Raw genomic sequence first — 20,935 nt, 5'->3', positions numbered from 1 at the left:
GGTTTAATTAACCACTCCAAATTGTCAATTGGTGTAATTGTGAGTGTGGATGGTTGTTCGTCTCTGTGGGTCCTGCGATTGGCTGGCAACCAGTTAAGGGTGTACCCCGCCTACTGCCCGAAGCCAGCTTCTTCAACCCTGTTTTCATGCCTGATTTATGAATGGGACCTCTGAAAAAAATTTGCAGACACATTTATGACAAATTACGATGAATTACGACGGGATTGTAAGCAAATGCGCATGTTGGTGAAACAATTGATTCGTGATAATGGCGACAATTACGAATAACTCCAAACACAAATTCGACATATTCCGACCAATTACGAACCCTGGCAAAACGCAACTTTTCGCAACGTTCAGGAACACTTGCAACTCATTGGCTTTAGTACCTTATTTTACACATGGACCATGTATAAAATGAGAATGTTTCTGCCTCTTATTTCACTTAAAGTTGTCTTCCTTAATCCTAAACGGCTATATTAGACATTTGAATTAATTTTTTTATTTAATTTAATGGGAAAAAGCGTTTTACAAAATAAATGAAAACACTAAATATTATACGGCTATATTAGACATTTTGAATAGATTTTTTATTTATTTAGTGCGGATAAGCATTTTACATAATAAATCACGAGAAATTACTATTCATCTTTTTTTTCTTTTTGCTGATACGAAAAACGATCCAATCCGTGGCTCAAATCCGTGATCCGATCCGAGCCATGACTTTTGTGATCCGTTGCACCATGGGCGGGATATGCAGCTGTGACAAAAGTACGAGAAGCGTGGCAAACTACCAAACCTAACATGGTGACACCGGTGGACGAATGCATGGACGCTGGAAGCTTACGAAATTTCCGAAAATAGTAAATTTTTACGAGGCCTTTTCGTCGCGGTTTTACCAAAGTTATCATTGGAATCATTATTTGTACAATTTTTTTTGTATTGTATGTACTCTTTATTAACTCATTCATTCCCAGCCATTTTCATTGAAGCAATCCCCTTCACTCACGGCTGTTTTACTGGATTTTGACTGATTTTGCAAGGCCCACAGAATATTGTGTTCTATTGCTATAAAAACATGGAACCGACAAAAAGAAAGATTAGAGTCTCTTCTTTCATCAGGAAAAATTTATTATTCTATCGGTTTCTGTTTTGCAGCAATTAGCATTAGAATATAGCTAAGCTTCATCATTATTCACAAATCTATTTAAAGCTGAGTAAATGAGCTTTTTTTTCAACATGGCCCCTGGTTGATCTATTTTTGCTCTGCTGCCACCTGCTGGCCGTTTGTGTAATAACTACCAAATAATCTTGTCTACAAATCTATATCATCCTGTGTTTTTTCTTTTTTAAGACAAAAAAAAAAGGTTGTGCTTTACCTTGACTAGTTTCTGCGACGACTGACGCCTTCCTCAAAAGCTGTCAAACTGACAGTTGTGACTTGTCTTATGAGCTAATGTTCCTGGGCGTAGCCGGCGTGGCGGAACTGTCATGTGACGCTCCATGCCAACTACGCCCTCCGTCGCTCGATGATCTCCAGAGAAGTGGATCCCATATGTGGGAAAGTTGAAAAGTTCCTTTGTCCCTGTTTAGTGTGTCCGGTCCCATTTCCTGATCTCTATTGCTTCTTTTATCCATCTTTTGTATTCTGAATCCTGTATTTTGTTGCATGCTAATTCTGTTGCTAGTATGAAATCTTTATGCGGTATCCTTCGAGGGTGTTATGGCAAAATTAAATCTATTTTTTAGTACATTTTCCACGTTTTTTGTTAACGTGCAACTTGATAGGTTTGCTAACTATTTTTCGTTGTTTGTTGAGCAGTTGGATTCCTTTCTTTCTATCAATGTGTTCAATTTGTTTGTGTCGCTGTTTTATATTCTGAAATTATTTTTCATATATTTGTTTTAGGTGGTTTATGCCCTTATCTCGTTCCTCTCGTTCCATAGGATAAGTGCATTGAAAAGTTGCCAGTTCCTCATCTGTGTTGCATTTTAACATTTCAATTTTGTTTAACACTATTGTTATTCCCCCCTTTACTAACTCCCTTTTTGCTTTATTAACGATATTTTGTGCATTTCTCGTGTGTAGTGTTTTTTTTATTTCAAGGCTTTGTGGTGTTATTCCCTCATCTTTGCACCTTCTCAGGTGGTTGTTAAAACGAGCTTGTGTTATTTTCATTTTCTCCAAATGGCGGAAAGCTGTGATACATTTTTGTCCGTATCTTCCACTTAAATGGCAAAAAAAATCATCTTGTCTACTAATCTATATCTCCTGTGGTTTTTATTTTTTAAGACAAAAAAAAGGTTGTGCTTTACTTTGACTAGTTTCAGCGACAACTGCCGCCTTCCTCAGGGACTGTCAAACTGACATTTGTGATGTGTCTTATCAGCTGATGTTCCTGGGCATAGCCGGCGTGGCGGAGCTGTTATGTGAAGCTCCACGGCGACTACACCCTCCGTTGCTCGATGATCTCCAGAGCGAACTATCTACTTTGGACCTCAGAACATCCTATTGCACACAATATGTCAGTTGTTAGAACATTATTTGAACGCACAAGCATTATTACGGACATAGAAGACAGAACGAGAGAAGAAAAACACATAGAAACAGCACAAAAGAAATTTCAATAGCCATGATGGGCAATAGAAAAAGGCAATAATCTGGTAAAAAAAACAAAAAAAACAAAAGAGAGAACAACAAAAAATTAATTAAAAGAACACACAATCAATACAAGGAAACAATCACATTACCATATATTAGAACAAATACAGCGAGCAATGAGATAACACAATATAGGTACTAGGGGTGTCCCAAAAAATCTATTCTCATAAGAATCGCGATTCTCATTTAGTACGATTCAGAATCGATTTTAAATGTCCCAAAATCAATTTTATTTAAAAAAAATCATACTGTCTTACCTTTGTTTGTGTGTGCCTTTATTGGGAGTGCTGTTCATGTTGTACCCGATTTGGCCACTTAGAGGCATTGTGGTTCCACGCGGTCTGATACACTATTAAGTTGTAGCCACATTAGAGAGTAGAAGGAAAAAGTCCCGATTGATTCCAATAAAAGTTGTTTTTTTTGCAGCATGGAGCCGTTCTTTATGCCGCAAGTAGAGCACTAGTTAGCATTAGCGAGTCAGACTTGAGTAGATCATTAACGGTTCCTTGAACATCTATAAATTAAAGCAAAAATCATTGTCAATCAAATAATTTTGAATCAAAAATCGCTCTTAACCGAAATCTGAATCGAATCGCACACCCAAAAATCGGAATCAAATCGAATTGTGAGACATTCAAAGATTCCCAATAGGTACAATAAATAAGCCACACAAAAAACTAAGGCAGGAATTAGTGCATCCAAAGGACAGTATACATCCAGACAATAAATGCAATGTAATATATGAAATACACTGCAAAACCTGCAATAAAACCTATGTTGGGGAAACAGGAAAATCTTTCAACATAAGGAAAAAAGAACACCAAAAGGAATGTGACAAGCAAACAGCAACACATTATACTAGAGCAGAAAAGGAAAAGGCCACACAAGAAAACCTAAAATCCGCCCTATCAGATCACTGCAAACGAGAAAACCACATCATGGACTCGGACAAAACAAGCATCATTGGAAGAGAAGAACAAAAATACAAAAGATGGATAAAAGAAGCAATAGAGATCAGGAAATGCGGACTGGACACACTAAACAGAGACAAAGGAACTTTTCAACTTTCCCACACATGGGATCCACTTCTCTGGAGATCATCGAGCGACGGAGGGTGGAGTCGACGTGAAACATCACATGACTGCTCCGCCACGCGGGCTACGCCAAGGAACATTAGCTCATAAGACACATCACAACTGTCAGTTTGACAGCTTCTGAGGAAGGCGGCAGTCGTTGCCGAAACTAGTCAAGGTAAAGCAAAACCTTTTTTTTGTCTCAAAAAAGAAAAACTACAGGACAATACTATTTCTTCAACCATTCTTTGCAGTTGAGAGGCTGCATCAAAGCCTTCTGTATGCGCTAGCATAAAAATACATAAAAAAAAGGATAAATAAGTCTTTGGGACACTTAAAACATTTAAAATAGAACATATTTATACATTTTTGAGAGCAAATGAGTTAAAAATCCTTTTAGGGTGATTTTGTCAAATGTCTCGAACACTTAATAGTCCATCCATGTCTTGTGGTTGTGTTGTCCCAATGCTGATACCACAAAGCAGCAACTGATCTTAATCAAAAACAGTCTTGACTTCTTTGTGAGTGTCTACATTTGGCGAAAAAATCATGTTCTAGGAAGTAATAAAGTATGTTGCCATATTTTCCTGTGCATAAAGCACAGGCACTGTAAAATATAATAAAATAGCTTTCTCTGTATTGTAAAATTAGATATTAAAAGGAATCTCTGCATTATAATCCCACAGGTCTCCAATCTCCATCATAGAAGGCTTGTGCAGCCATGGAACACCAGGCTGTGGATGATGACATCTGCATCCTCAAACATGAGACAGCCTACACTGCTGCGGGAGAGAGCCCTGTATCAGTGTGTGCGGGAGATGAATCAGTAGCTTCTCATTTTGCCCTCGTCACAGCTTATGAAGACATCAAAAAGCGATTGAGAGAGACTGAGCGAGATAATACTTTCCTTAGGAAACGAGTGAAGCAGCTGGAGGATAAGGTATGGATATCAGTATAAATGCAATGTTAAAGTTAGGCTACCAAAGATGTGGATCATTTCAGATACATTTATCAAAAGTGTTAGGAATGACCAGTTGAAAAGGAAATTGATGTAATAATGAAATGAGAATTATTTTAGGAAATTATTTGCAAAATCAAAACACGGTAAAACATTGTGGTTAAAATAACATCAATATTGTATTTGTCCCTCTTGGGCAGATTTATTTTCATTACAGTAGATTTCACACCGATCTGATGGGTTGGATAGCATTTTGTGCGAAATCGGTGATAGGATGTAATGTCTTAATTAGGAGTGAGAAAAAAAAGTGTGGTTTTACGGTTATTATAAATGGGGCTTTATCTTCATCATATGTTTACTAAGCCTGACATATTGGCTTGTCTTGTTCAAACATATTGAGTTGTTGAAGCCTACAATGGCCATTGATACAGCAACGGTACCGCACACAGAAAGGTTTTTCAAATAACTTACTTAGGAGTGGGCAATATGACAATATTAGATCATTAAGGACTTGAATGTGTTGACGATCTCATAAAGCTGAAATAAATGGTAATAAATGTTCTGTGTTGTTTATTTAAAAGTAAAAATCTTTTTTTAATCAATTTACCAATTACTTTTCAATATATAAAGCTTGACAACAACAAAAATGTAAAATTTAAAACAAATGAGTCAGAGAGGAATAGTAAAAAATAAAATAAAGGTATAACATTTTACAATTACTGAACTATAACTAATACACATTAGTTCATATTACAAAAGACAGTGTGAAGCAAAGTTCTGTGCAATGAACAATACAATAGTGTTAATTTTAGTGTTCAATATATTTATTGATACACACACACATACTTGCCTCTGTGTATTATGAGGATTTTTTTTCCAAACCCGTTTAATTGTGTATTATAGGGACACCCCTTTTCGCTAATGCCAAAGAGATGGGACTTGCACCCAAACATTTTTTGGGGGTTGTCCAGGAAAATTTCACTTCAAAACTTGAAAAAACTCAACTCACGAAAAAAGAAAAACCTGAAAAAATCCGTAATTTTGAGGACATAGATAATGACCTAAACAAGCCTGGCAAAAATGGTAATTATGAGGACCAACTCCCATTACAAGGACAAAGTTTACACAATACACAGCAACCATGTCACTGAAGTGACTTGAAAGTTCTGGCATTTTGACTTTACACAAACTAAAATGGCATTGATGTTTAATGACTTACTTGATATGAGGGCAAATTGTTGTGCATAACAATATGTGAAATGCAAAGTCATACCTGATCCTTGAGCACCATGTTACAACTTACAATTTTAGGACCAACTGAAACTGGTATGTTAATAAAACAATGCTTCTTGTGGACAGGTTATCTAGGTCAAGTACAGCTTTGGAATGGATAAGCTAGACATGAAACCAGATGCAAAAGAGTCAGTGAACATTGAACATTTTATTCTTCAAAACATGACTACCTCTCATCTTAAAGGATGAGCAGTTTTCTCATAGCTGATTCCTGGAATAAATCTGAAAGATGTTCAATGTAGGAAGTGTCCAAAGTACTATGAGAATCTGGAACATATTCCTCTGCTGATGAATCCTCACTTGAACTGGATACATCAGCAACCTAATTTTTTAAACAAAAACAATTATGACATACATACAGACATACATATACATATCGTCGCTGTCCTGTGAAAAACACTTCCACCATATTTTCCATACTATAAAGCGCACCGTGATACAAGCCGTGCTGCCAAGAAGGATCGCTACCGTTTTTCACAGGACAGCGATGATATACATATATACAGTAGATGCACACATACATATGTATATATACAGTGGCTCTAAAATTAACACCTGCCAGATGCGGGTTAAAATTCATTTTGGCGGGTGGTCATAAATATTTACTAGCTTTACTTGGCCGGTAATTAGTGATGTTACGCTCGAAGTCGACGCTTGAGACAAGTAGCTCCCGACATTGATGGGCTAATGTGCTAAAGTTCATTTACCAAAGATAGGTGGTCTTCATCATCAAGCATTTTAGCATTTTTAAAACAGGATATGTGCCAGATGCTGGAGCAAACTAGAAAAACATTTAGAACCTAAAGTTTGTTTGCATATACTAAAGATTATTATAAATCTAGTCACCACATTTATTCGAAAGATGAGATGAAGCATTTAACAAGAGGGATAGTTAATATGCTTAATCTATGGCATTGCCCCTAAAACATCTTGTGTGATACAGTCCTTCAGTTACAGTAGACTTTTCTATTTTACCGAGTCAGACAGTCGTTGTTAAGATTGAGACAATTGCTCAACATTTAGCTGCTTGCAACTAAAGACAGAGGTATAAACATGGGTCATACTTTATCCTCTTGACTAAATTATATTCATTCAATGAAAATGCCTGCACTATTAATTCTGGTTGAAACAAAGACCCATTGCAGATACAAATAACACACGAGATAAAATACCCAGCATACCAGTCCATTTTAGTGCAGAGAAAGGTCCAAAACATAAAGCCGGTGGGGTGCCTGGCGGGCCTGTAGTGCCCCGTCTTGCTGCGTTGGGTCGGGGGCGCGGGCCGTGTTGGGGTGGGGGGGCGCTCCTGCTCCTGGGTTTGCTCTCCGGCCGGTGGCCCTGGCGGGGCCCGGGGGTCGTCCTTTGGTGCTGCCGCGGCCTGGGGGGCCCTGAGGTGTTGCGCTTGCCCTGTCCTGGCAGGGGTTGACGGCTCCCCTCTTTGGTGGAGATTTTCATGCATGCCAGATCCACCACACCAGCATCTATCGAAACTCAGACACAATCTGCTTCTTCCTCAGGTCATTGAATCGGTGGAGGCTGGTGTCTGTGGATCTCACTCGGCTTCGTCTGTCCTTCCTTCCTTTCCTCAGTCTCCTTCGGTCTCTTGAGGTCTCCCTGATTTTTTATTTTTTTGGATTTGTTGGAATTTAGATGTTTCTGGGGTTGGGGAAGAATTCTGGTGGGTGGCCCGGTGGGTGGTGTCTGGTCGGTGCTGGATTTCACCTTCCTTTGTTTTCTTTGGTCCCCTCGGGTCTCCTGACGGCGGTGTTCGGTTTAGGTGAACGGTATGGGATTTTTTCTAATAGGTTTTTGGTGAGCTAACAAATGCACGCACGCACATACACATACTCACCCACATACAAAAAAAAAAAAAAAATATATATATATATATATATATATATATATATATATATATATAAAAAAAAAAGAGCAATGATGATGACATTACCGAATGAACAATACTGAAAAAAATAAAAAATAATAATAATAGTGAGTTCACCTCTAAAATCCACCATAAATAAATTAATGGAACAAAAAGATCACTACAGTGCATAATCTAAATCACCAAACTGCCAACAAATCTTCAATTTGTGATATTTTTAATGTTGACTTGAATTTTAGTCCCATACAAGCTTATTGTTGGATACAGTATTTTGAACGTTTTGGCAATACACATTGCAAAAATAATTGTTGTGATTATATTTGTTAGTTATATAGTTCAGCCCTAGCATCTACTCTACACTCTTCAGTCCTAACGTCTTGCTTCTGAAAACTGATTTCAACATCAATATTCAAAAATAAATCTCGTCACCTGGTTAACTTTGTCTGTGACAGCTATGTCTTCAGCTTTGTCTTCAGGTTGTGCTTCAGTTGAAACCTGGTACAGATGAAGAGGAAAAATACAAATACAATGAAATTCTTAGTAACACACAAGACTGTACCTGTGCATTTACACAGTTACAGTACATACAGAACAATGAATAGGTTAAAGTATTGTGAATGCAAACAAATTTTATTTGACATTACAAAAATAAATAAATAAATCAGTCTGCACTACAGGCCCATACTAAAGAATGTTTTACCAATACTCACCTTTGAATGAATTATTATATTTTATGGTGAAGCCATCCTTGTCTTTACCTAAGGATGAAAAGTATGCTGCCTCTTCTTTGGGTTTAACTTTTGCCCTGTGTGGCCTCATGACTGACATATCTCACTGAAGATAATGATCTAAAGCTATAGAAAAAAATTAGTTTCAATCAATTTGATAGGTAACTTGGTGCAGATGTTTTGAAGTTGACTTTCAGTGTACCATGATAGCCTGTGCAGTGTGCAGTAAATGTGCCAACGAAAATAAAATACAGTGGATAGCACAGCTCTGCTAAACATTTGCATAAATTAAATGTAATGAACACTAACAGACTTGACTGAAATATTTATATTGAAAGAATACATTTAAGTAAACACAAATGCAGCAATTTACCAAATTATAAGTGATTACTTTATTTATACTGTACTGGTAAGCCATTGTATATTTTCACATCACAAACAAAAGCGTAGCAATTCTAAATAATTAGCTGCATCCATCATAATCAACACACGGTTAGGTATGCTAACGTAAGCTTAGCTGCACTCACGCTGAACTTGCATTATAATTCATTTCCACGAAATTGCAAGAGGGAGCAATGTACACGTTTCTGGAGGAAAAATGTCGAGCTTCAAACCTACCTCATTAGCACAGCTGCACGCCATCACGTCTCGTGAAGTAATTTGAGCCGGGGGCGGTTCTCTATCGGGGCTGCTAGATGACGTCACTTCCGTACTCCGGGCAATATAATAAATCACATTTAAATCAACAAATTGGTTCAGTCGTTGGATTATGAACATTGTTGATAAGAGTGGCTATTGTTGTATGATTTACAGTGTCAATAAAAAAAAAATTGATCACATTTAAAATTAACCCCAAAGGCTCATATACTAAATTAATTACCACAGACGAAAACAAAGGATATTATTGCTAGCATTATAGATAATTTTGTTATCGTAAAATGTGATTTCAGTTTTTGTTTAAATTTATTTATTTATTTTTTTCATTAATGACATTTGTTTTTTGCTCTAGTAAATAAAATAACCTTGCTGCTGTCACACAGTTGCGGTCCGAGGATGTTTTGGTACTATACTTTAGTAACGGATGCATGTGTTCTTTGGCAAAATTGTGAGCGAGCCCAATTCCTGCAAATGAATGGTCACATGATGCTTTACTGTTGGTATGAAGCAGGACTGATGGTAGCGCTCACCTTTTCTATTCCAGACAAGCATTTTTCCCGATGCCCCAAACAGTTGGAAAGGAGGTTAATCAGAGAAAATAACTTAAACCCTTTTTCCCTTATTTTGGTCTGCATTTATGGAATCCCTATTCCACTGGTCACACCAGGCCATCCTCCAAAGGTCTTACTGCCTCACCATGGGTGTAGATGGACTCATACATGCCTACTGCCATTCCTGAGCAAGCTCTACACTGGTGGTGATGTCCATATCCCACAGCTGAATCAACTTTGGAAGATAGTCCTGGCATTTGCTGGAGTTTCTTGGGTGCCCTGAAGCCTTCTTCACTTAAAGTTTGTAAGGTCACTAAAGGAAATTACTTTAATTTTCATGGCAAGGAGGGACTTTGCAATTCATCTAATCACTATAACATACTAGACTACATGCAAATTGCCATCATAAAAAAAAACAATAATAATGGAGCCTGACACAAAACTTCTAATCTGTAAATATCTAAAGAAATAAAAGGTGGGTAAATTCTATTATTAGCCAATTGTTCATTTCTTGTGCAATTGTTTTTCCAGAACATAAAGCCTGCCACACGCCACGCAATTTATTTGTTGAGTTTGAAGTTCCAACCCGCGTTGGACTCAAATATAGCACAAAAAAAGTGACAGTTGGAAAAGGACAATAATTGGGTTCAAATCATTTGAATGTACCCGATGTGGTCTGTAATGCTCGCTACATTTTGGCCTCAAGCTAGTAGTATATCCAAATTACAGTGACTATGTTTACATGCAGGGCGGCACGGTGGATGACTGGTTAGCACGTCCGCCTCCCAGTGCAGAGGACGTGAGATCGAGTCCGGGCTTCGGCCTTCCTGGGTGGAGTTTGCATGTTCTACCCGTATTTGCATGGGTTTCCTCCAGGTACTCCGGTTTCCTCCCACATTCCAAAGACATGCATGGCAGGTTAATTGAACACTCCAAATTGTCCATGGGTGTGATTGTGATTGTGAGTGTGGATGGTTGTTCGTCTCTGTGTGCCCTGTGATTGGCTGGCAACCAGTTCAGGGTGTACCCCGCCTACTGCCCGAAGCCGGCTGGGATAGGGGTCTTACTCCGGTTTTTAAAAACTCGAAGTAGAGCATATTCGGGTTATTGTGCATGTTTACATGGCCTTACAAAAACCAAATATTGACAAGATTCAGGTTTTAAAAGGGTTATTGCCTGCAAGTAAACGTAGTCAATGTCTATATACCTTAACAATGGTGAAGCCGTGTACCTTTCAGTATGATTCGATTCGGTGGGGGAAGACGGACCCGCTGCGCGGGCTCCCAATAGAGCGAGGGAGAACGGTGGGGAACCAGGGACATTACCAGCCTCCGACCAACGTGGAGGCTTTCATACTTCATAAACTGTATTTGTTTGCCGAGCGAGCGAATAGGTGGGTGGCGGCACCCGCGGGACGGGGGGCAGTCTCAGCCGAGCCGCTTCCGGGGCTACCAGCACCCGCTCGCCGCCCGTCGCTACCGCCAGCCGCCCCTGTGGCTCTGGACTGGCCGGGCTCCGGCAATCCCCAAACGTGCCCTCGGCACGTTCTTCGCATGTGAAATCCTCTGCGAGTGGCTGACGTCAGTGTCAGGTTTAGCCAACCTAGAACATTTAATAAACAACAGACAAGTAAGGAAGACAAGAGATTATTTTTACTCGCGAGGGAAACGGAGAGATGTGCACAGATTAAAATCTCCTACCCGCTCTGAAAGCCCACTCCGTCGAGTCCTCTCTTTTTTTAATAGGATGTTCCCTAGTTACACAGATGTTGCTGTTCTAAAGAGGGGGAACACACAGCAGCAACTATCACGGATATGAGTCATTGTGCAGATGATACAGACGTGTCTTCCGTCAACGCTGAAAGTTTCAACAGTCAAAGTTCAAAAGTTCATCCGCAAATTGTTCCAGCTGCTATCTTGTAATAAGGCACTGTTCCTGTTTTGCAACATGGTTCAAACATAGGCCACACTGCTAAATATATGCTTTGCAATACTATAAGAGTAAATCTGGGATAACTTATGTACATTTATTCTAACAGTCAGTACGCCGGGTATAATGTTGCGTTGCCATGGAAAATTGTCAATTTATATACTCCCGCACTGTCGCAACTTAAAACAACGTGCTTCTGAACCGAAACATGGCACCGTTTGATTGTACGTGAATCTGTGCTCAGTTGTACCGACCCAAATCAGCAAGCTCGGTACATGATGGATTCTCGGGAGTTTGTGAAGTCACAAATACCACAAAACTTCAGCTTGCAGATAGGGCTGAACGATAAATCGTTTTGAGACCGAAATTGTGATCTCAGATTCTGCGGTTTTGAGATAGTCAAAGCTGCGGTTTTATTTAAAGGGCTCTATCCCCCAAGCTCGCCAATCAGCGGCATGCCACAGTGCATACACACACTAGCCAGGTACATTGATTTGCGGCTGCTTGACAAGTTTACAACACAGTCCGTGATATGAGAACGCGAGGCGCTAAGCTAACTTGCTCTGCGGCAGAACAGACAGACTTATAATTAGTCCGCTTGCAATCGCAACAAAGAGCTGCGTGGTGCAGAGTCGGAATGACTCAAAATAAGTGCTTGGGCGTACAGTACACTTTTAACAGAAGTCTGGTTAGAACCGCGTTAGGGTTAGGGTTATGAACAGAACATTTGTACTACAATTAATACGTATTCTGGACTGAAAATAAGATGACGGATACATTAGCCTTTACAACGTGGCGTCAAGCTCGAGGTCCTTAGTAAATTAATATCAGCATGTTATTGAAAATGTTATATGCATAAATGTAAATTTCTAAACTTGAAACCTTTTATTCAAATTATATTTGATTGAAATTGATAATTATTTTAAATCTCTTAAATTTGTAGTAAACAAGAAAAGTATTTTGCTAATTAATATCCATGCATAATTATAAAATAAAAAAAATCTTGGAGCTACCTGAATGTTTTTCTGACCCTTTTTAACAAAAAAATGTCTACCTTTTCACAATTACGCCTATCAGAAATACTCCATTTTGATTTTTACACTTTTACACTCACCATTACAGTAAAAAGACCAAAAGAGTTAATACCATGATATGAATTTCACGCTATATCACGAAGCCCTCAGTCTCTGTTTGAAGCAGTTAAGTCTAGAGCAAAAATGTGGGAGTATGGGGAAGATATTTATTTACATAATTACATTTATTTTCAACGAACGTACATTAGTACAAAATGTAAAAACAAATTGGGTTACATAGACTATTACACATAATTGCATATTTAAACATGGTAGTACAAACAGTAAAAAGTCAGTAAAACAAGCAGTACAGTGAAAGCAGTGAAAATACGGTACCTCTCTTACACAACCTCTTTTGTGTTCTTGCATTATTCAACTAATATCTTTATATTTTGATTGTATGTCATTTTCAGTCATGTTTCGAAACGTTACTGTACATTGTGAATAAAAAGCTGAATGTGAAGAAAATGGCAAATCGAAATTGCAATATTTGTAAAAAAAAAAAAAGTCACAATTAAATTTTTTCCTAAAATTGTTCAGCCCTACTTGCAGAGCAAGGTTAAATCAAGTAAGCATTGTAGTTGTTTTGTTGTACATTTAGAAGGCTGGGAAGTGCTGGGAGCACGCAACTGCTCTAACTTCTGACTTTCATTTGAACACATCGTCACGGTGCGCATGAGTCTTAACCCACTGTAAAAAAATGAGGTGCTTAGTCAACAAGACAGAAGGAACAATTTTCAATAGATGTTGGTAAATTTTTTTCTCCTGAGCGAAATGGGTTTCGTGGTATGTAGTCAACAATAGCTGTATTGAAATGTACTTTAGAATATACATGGAAAAAGCTATATCTTTGTTTTAATTTTAACCAAAACCTTGTTTTTTACAGCATGGGGTTTGCGACCACAACAAGGTCCTATTAAGAAACAGGTAGCCGTGCAGTGCCTGTTTTAAGGGGGAAAATTAAGAAACACAAAAATATTCTTAGTGTTTTCTCAAAAAGAAAAATGTAAGTAAGCTATCACATCTTATGCCTGTTGCTGAGATATTGCAGTTACTTGTCTGTAATGTTGGGTATGGTCACAATAATAAAAGATTGAGAATATACACAACATTTGCTCTTTCCTGAATTAAGCTATATATAGATATATTTTTTTATGCTGTGGTACATGCATTGTAGGAAAATCCTAATATTGTTTTTTTTTTTTTTTTTGATTTCATGTACATTTGACATTATTAGGGCCTGAGCAGCAAACGTTGCGAGGTCTTCATCTTCTTCTTCATCATCTTATTTTTCTTCTGTCAGTCCCCAAAAACAATCAAATTTTTGGGGACCTAAATATTTTAGAAAACTCAACAAACTTTGCACACTCCTCAAGCCCGGCGCAAAATGTGATATTATGAAGTTGCCATAATAACATGGCTCTATAGCGGCCCCTGGCGTGGAAACATGTAAACCAATCCTGGCACGTCTGACCGAGAGCTACGAAAATTAGCAGGCATGTGTAGCACCCCAAGACACACAAAGAAGTCAATGGAAGCCATTTCCTAAAATGTACAGGAAGTGAGCTATGTATTTTTGAATGTCCAATTTTGGCCCATTTCTGCACATTCACTGTGGTCATACTTTTTGCCATTTTGTCAACAGTTATCATCCGATTGACTTCAAACTTGGCATGTGTTATCTCAAGTCCTGGGACAACAACTCGGGAAAAAAATCGACAGTTTTCCCGGTACCGGGCCGTCTGCCACTTTGGACCGGGCGCGGAAATGCTTCCGGTTAATTGATTAGCCGAGGCTTAAAATTATTTTATTTTGAAAAGTGACCGGATTCTCTCTGTTTACGACAGACTCTTGACGCATGTCAAGATGCTAATGAACTCAGTTGCGTAGCGCTGATGCTAATCAACAAGTTAGCAAAATTAGTCAAAAAACAGACATATTTGGAAAGTTTCTTTGCAACAGAGAAAAGGCCCAGTGATGAGAGACAACACAGGAGCCTATGACAAGGCCATGATGGCCCACTCTGTGGCGAGCGTCTCTTAATTTATGCTGAGTTCTTAATGGACTTTATATTTATTCTGTGGTGCCTTATGTTGTTTTTTGTTTGTATTATAAGGGCCCGAGCAGCTACTGCTGCGAGGTCCCTATTGTTTTCCTCCTCCTCCTCCTCCTCCTTCTTCTCCGTCTTCTTCTACTTTTCCTTCATAAATTGTCTCATTTTTGGAGACCTAAACATTTACTAAAACTCACCAAACTTTGCACACTCCTCGGGCTCGGCATAAAATTTGATATTATGAAGTTGCCATAACAACATACAGCGCCCCGTAGCGTGGAAAAATATGCACCAATCCCGACATGTTTGACCGATGGCTACAAAAACTGGCAGGCACGTGAAGCGCCCCGAGACACACGAAAAAGTCAGTGGAAGCCATATCCTAAATTGTACAGGAAGTGAGCTATGAATTTCTGAATGTCCAATTTTGACCCATTTTTGTACATTCACTGTGGTCATTCTTTTTGCCCATTTGCCAACAGTTTTCATCCGATTTACTTCTACCTTAGCATGTATCATCTCAAGACCTGGGACAAAAACTGGGGGAAAAAATCCTGACTTTTTGAAATACTATATGACGGGGGCGGGGCCTCATATTTTGCCTTTAATATTTCCTTCATCAAAACAGAGATGCTTAATAACTCCGCTGTACAAGCTCCCAAAAAAATCCCACACTTCTCATGCATCTTAATAGCAATGACCTGAAAACTATATGATAATATTCAGTTATACATGTAACGCCACCTCATGGTGACAATAAATGTCATACTTTACATTTTTATCTATTGTGCCGAGCGCGTTTGAGGGATCCAGTTGAAATTTTGTCAGAAAAGCCTTAAGATGTTGATCATGCCAACACCGAATATTGTAACTTTTTGCCAAAGGGCGTGGCCGTTACGGTGACGAAAAGTCTGATGTTAATCATCAGACTTTTCCGTGACATAAAAAGCTGCGTTAACTTGACCCAGATGATCCTATCTTCTCAAATTTCACACATTTGATGAGAGTCCAGGTCTGAATACATCTGCAAACTTATATTTTTTCGTACTGATAGCGCCGCCTACTAGATTTTTTTTTGTGGTGGCTCTGGCATGCATGAAAACCTCCACCAGAGAGGGGAGCCGTCGACCCCGGCCAGGACAGAGAAAGCACAACCCCCCAGGCCCCCCAGGCCACGGCAGCGCCAAGGCACAACCCCCGGGCCCCACAGGGGCTACCCGCCGGAGAGCGGAGCCTGGAGCGCCCCCCTCCACCCCAACATGGCCCGCGCCCAACGCAGCAAAACGGGGCACGGCAGGCCCGCCAGGCACCCCATTTGCCCCCCCCCCCCCAACTGGGCGGGGGCAGGAGGTGCCCACCACACCACCACCATCCACCCCACCCAACCCCCCCACCGGGACAGGGCTCGCACCCCTGCCACTGGTGCCAAGAGGCTCACCGGAGCGGTGCAGGCACAACACCCCCACCCCGCCCGCACGGCCCCCGGAACCCCGAGACCCCGGCCACGGATGGAGCTCCCGGCCCAGGGGAGGGGGAGGAAGGCAGACGGGAGGGGGGCGGTACGGGGGGAGGAGACGACAAGAAGGGCAAGGGGCAGCGGCAGGGCAGCAGAGAGAAGGGGGGAGGAGGAGGAAGGGTGACGAAGGAGAAGGGATAGGAAGGCGAAAGACGGGCGGGGAAACAACCATTAGTTACAAATTGCCAAATACAGAAACATCAATATAAGTTATCGCGATGTGGTGGCTCTCGCTAAGTAAGTAACCAGATTTAGATACATTTTGATATTAGTTTTTTATTCGAGGCAGATATTTTTTCCATTAAAATGTGATTTATGAGGTTAGACCATCGGTCAATATTCAGAGTTTGTTTATTTTTCCAGTTAACAAGAATAGTTTTTTTTAGCAATAGTAAGGGCTTATAAGTGTAGATTGAAAATATTTACGTCGTAAGTCAGTTGTTGTTAGGTCATCTTGCAAACACAAGTTTGGAGATAAAGGTATCCTACAGTCCAAGATAGCAGAAAGTTTGTCTAAGACTTAAGTCCAGAAATACATAACCGATTACATAAATACAGAAACATCAATGCAAGTTATCACGCTGCTGTGGCTCTCGCTAACAGGCAGAATTAAAATCCAAGTTTAGGTTAAAAAATTCTATATACGTAGACCATGTTTCTTTAAATTTTGACATTTGGTTTTTAACGGTATCCTACAGTCCAAGACAGCGGAAAGTTTTTCTAAGACTTTAGTCCAGAAACACATAACCGGAGTACATAACCATAAAGCATGCAAATAAGTGTCTGTAGTGTTTTGTAAACACTGGAGACAAATGTCGGAGTCTGAGAGTACCATTTTCTTCATCATATATTGAGTAATGTATGTTCTCTGAATAATTTTTTATTGGATAAGTTGTAAATTTGTGTGTTTTGTCATTTTAAATACGTTTTCACAAACTTGAATCCAAAAGTCAGATTCCGGAGCTATTGACAAGTCTGTCTCCTATTTCGAGATGGGTAAAGACATTAGTATATGTAAGTAACTTATATATTTTTTAGAGGTTTTTTGTTGTTGGAGAAAGCTTGGTGTAATACCTTTAGCTAAAACAGGCAGAAGGAGCGTTCCCCAAAGTGTTGGAAATTGTTTCTTTATCATACTTTTAACTTGCAGATAATGTAAAAAAAAAAAATCTGTTTTTTATTTTGTATTTTTTGAGCAAGGATGGAAATGATATAAACATATTATCTGAGAAAAGATGGTGGAGATGTGTAATTCCTTTCTGCTCCCACACACCTAAATAAAACGATTGGTTAAGTTGAAAGTCGGGGTTATGCCATATGGGAGAAAGCCTGCAGTGCTCCAATTGGGCTTTTGTCATTTCTAGTGCCTTCCACCAGGCGGTCAGGGTGGCGGAAATCATTGGGTTTTTAAAACAATTGTGTCGCTTAATCGATGTTGTAATAAAGAGTAAATCTAAAAGTGTGAGGTTATTACAATCCTTCTGTTCTAGTTCCAGCCAACAGTTAGTATCTATGTTGGTTTGTGCCCATGGAATGATATATTGTAGCTGGTTAGCTATATAGTAGTGCATAAAATATGGTGCCTCTCGACCTCCTTTGGATTTGCTTTTCTGAAGAGTAGATAGACTAATCTTTGCTCTTTTCTTTTTCCAGTAAAATTTTGTAACGGCCGAGTCCAACAACTGGAACTAGTTAGACGTAGGTTTGAATCGAATCATTGAGAAAAAATAATTTATTTTGGGTAAAACTTTCATTTTAATGGTGGCTATTCGTCCTATTAGAGAAATGGGAAGATTATTCCAGCGCTCCAAGTCACTATAAATGCTATCAATAAGTGGAATAAAGTTTAAATGAATTAAATCAGTTCATTTAGGTGAGATTTTTATGCCTAAGTATTTTAAATTGCCTATAGGAAATTAGTACTGTGGGTCCTGGCTTGCAGGGTTCCATGAACTTTCTGTAATAGGTAGGATTTTGTCCAGTTAATAGAATAGTCTGATAAATGTGAGAATTTAGTTATTAAATTGAATACTTCCCCTAACGAAATAGCAGGTTTTTCTAAATAAAGTAAAATATCATCATCAATCATCAATATGTTCTGTTACCCCAGAGTGAATTCCTTGAATCCTTCTTTCCTGGCTTATAGCTAATGCAAGTGGCTCCATAAATATTGCAAATAATAAAGGGGACAGTGGGCATCCCTGTCTTGTGCCTTTCTGTAGAGTAAAACTCTGAGAAATAATCCCATTAGTAGTAACTGTAGCTCTAGGAAAATTATATAATACTGACACCCAGTGAATAAATGACTTCCCAAAGCCAAATTGATTCAAAACGGCAAAGAGAAGGGACCAGTTAACTTTGTCGAAGGCTTTTTCTGCATCCAACGATATAATAATCTTTATCATGCCGCTGTGACATACTAATAAGGTTAAAGAGCCTCCTAATATTATTAGTAGAGTGACGACCTTTAATAAAGCTTGTTTGGTCGCTATGAATGATTGTCGAGATTACTTTTTCTAGTCTAGATGCGAAAGTCTTAGTGATAATTTTAATATCAGTGTTAATTAGTGAAATCAAACGGTAACTTGATGGAAGGGTGGGGTCTTTTTCTGGCTTTAATAAAAGTTTAATTGCTGATGTATTCATGTGTGGACGTATGTAACCATTCGTTTTAATTTTTGTTACTACTCTTAAGAATAATGGAGCAAGCATTAACCAAAAGTGCTTACAAAATATAGCCGGATAACTATCCGGACCAGGTGCTCTTCCATTAGGCATACTATCTAGAGCAGTGGTCCCCAACCTTTTCTGTACCACGGACCGGTTATATGTCTGACAATATTTTCACGGCCCAATCTAAAGGTTTAGCTGATAAAAACAAAATAAAATGACAAGAAAAAAACTGTGGTATTTTCTCTATAATAATAATGAACGTGAATCTACTGTGTAATCATGTGCAACTTTATTAACGGTGTCCGTAACGTCGCACCAACAACAGAACATCACAAGAGCAACATCGTTTCTGCCCCAAAACAATGCAACACACTCTGGTCTGCTCTCAGTGCACTTGCCTGTGTGGACGTGGTGGCCATCAGCAACTTCTTCTGCCCCTCATGTTCACGTTGTTTCCGTTGAAAATACTCCAAAGGCTTGTCTTTTGCTGTGGGGTGCTTGCTCTCCAAGTGGCGAACCAGTTTTGAAGGCGTCATCGCCTCATTAGAAAGCCGGTCACTGCATATTATGCACAGCGAGCTTGGTGCGTGGGAATCGCCCGTGGCGATAAATCCATATTTTAAATACGATTCTTGATACTGCCTGTTAAAGGCAGCTTTCCCTTTTTTAGAGGGTCCAGGTTCCTCTTCTGTCCCTTCATTGGACCGTTTCCCCTTCGCAAAGAAACTTTTTAAAGAAGTTTGTTTTTTTGCTCATTTTGCTAGCTTGGAATTAAATTTAGCGTGACGTATCATGTGACGTGTGGTGTAGCGGCCTTGAAGTGCGTCAAGTGAGATGGATGTAACAGACAGAATCCGGCCACTTTTCAAAATAAAACATCATTTTCGAAAAAAATTAAAATAATGCAAATTTTTTTCTTTCGGTACCAAATGACCCACGGCCCGGTACCAAATGACCCACGGTCCGGTGGTTTTGGGACCACTGATCTAGAGCACTGTAGAGCTCGTTTATAGTAAGTGGCGCATCTAACATATCTTTATATTCAGTAGTTAACTGAGGTATATTTAAGCTACTGAGGAATGCCTCAATATACTCAGGGTTAGGCTTGTTAGTTTCTGAGTATAGGTTGCGATAATAGTTATAAGAAATGTGATTAATTTATTCTGGTGATTGTGTGCATTCACCAGTTGTACCTTTAATAGCCGTTATAAGAGATTTTTCCCGATTGCACTGAAGTTGGTTTGCAAGAAATTTAACTGATTTGTTTTTATATTCAAAGTTGTTGTCTGACTCATCCGTCAGTTGTTTAATTTTATCTTCCAAATCTTTTTCAAATTTTTGATCCTGTTTCTTTTTATAAGATGAATATAATATAATTGTACCTCTAATTACCGCTTTCCCAGAGAAGAGACGGAGATAAGTCCTGGAGAGTCATTTATTTCAAAAAAGTCTGCCCACTCTCTTCTTATAATTTTGTCAAACTCTGCGTCATTTAGCAGTGAGATGTTAAAACGCCATGTCGGTGGTTTAAAGGTATAATCAACTTGTAGGATAAGGGAGACTGGTGCATTGTCGCTAATAATAATAGGATGTATTTTTGAACTAATTTTATCAGCAATAGAATTATTTGTAAGAAAAAAAATAATTCTTGAAAAAGACTGGTGCACAGCGGAAAATAAAGTAAATTCCTTCTTAGTTGGGCTTTTAAGTCTCCAGCTGTCGACGAGGCCCAAATCATCCATATATTCCCCTATTACTTTAGTAGATTGTAATCGCATTATACATGTTGTATTATTAGAACAATCTATTAATGGATTTAAGACTGTGTTAAAGTTTCCTTCAATAATAATAGAGAAAAATTCATGGAAAATGGCCGGATCATCATTA

The 20,935-nt window shown here is 39.0% G+C and overlaps 1 protein-coding gene across 5 annotated transcripts in view; it reads left to right on the top strand.

Moving 5' to 3' along the window:
- azi2 (5-azacytidine induced 2) overlaps window positions 1-20,935 on the top strand; it is a 56,882-nt gene that overhangs the window by 33,261 nt on the left and 2,686 nt on the right. For 3 of the 5 annotated variants that reach the window (XM_086078905.1, XM_086078906.1, XM_086078903.1), the window contains one exon: window positions 4,422-4,675. In XM_086078905.1, coding sequence (XP_085935031.1) covers window positions 4,457-4,675 — 219 coding nt within the window. In that variant the 5' untranslated portion in view covers window positions 4,422-4,456. Of the gene's footprint in view, window positions 1-4,421; window positions 4,676-7,503; window positions 7,595-9,920; window positions 9,944-20,935 lie in introns of those variants that run through there. The other 2 variants (XM_086078908.1, XM_086078907.1) reach the window with 2 other exon arrangements.

The sequence above is a fragment of the Leptonotus elevatus genome, chromosome 6, assembly GCF_054856555.1.
Source record: "Leptonotus elevatus isolate MCC_2025b chromosome 6, RoL_Lele_1.0, whole genome shotgun sequence".
NCBI lineage: Eukaryota > Metazoa > Chordata > Actinopteri > Syngnathiformes > Syngnathidae > Leptonotus > Leptonotus elevatus.
The sequence above is the reverse complement of the archived record's forward strand: the minus strand, read 5'-3'. Positions and strand labels throughout refer to the sequence as shown.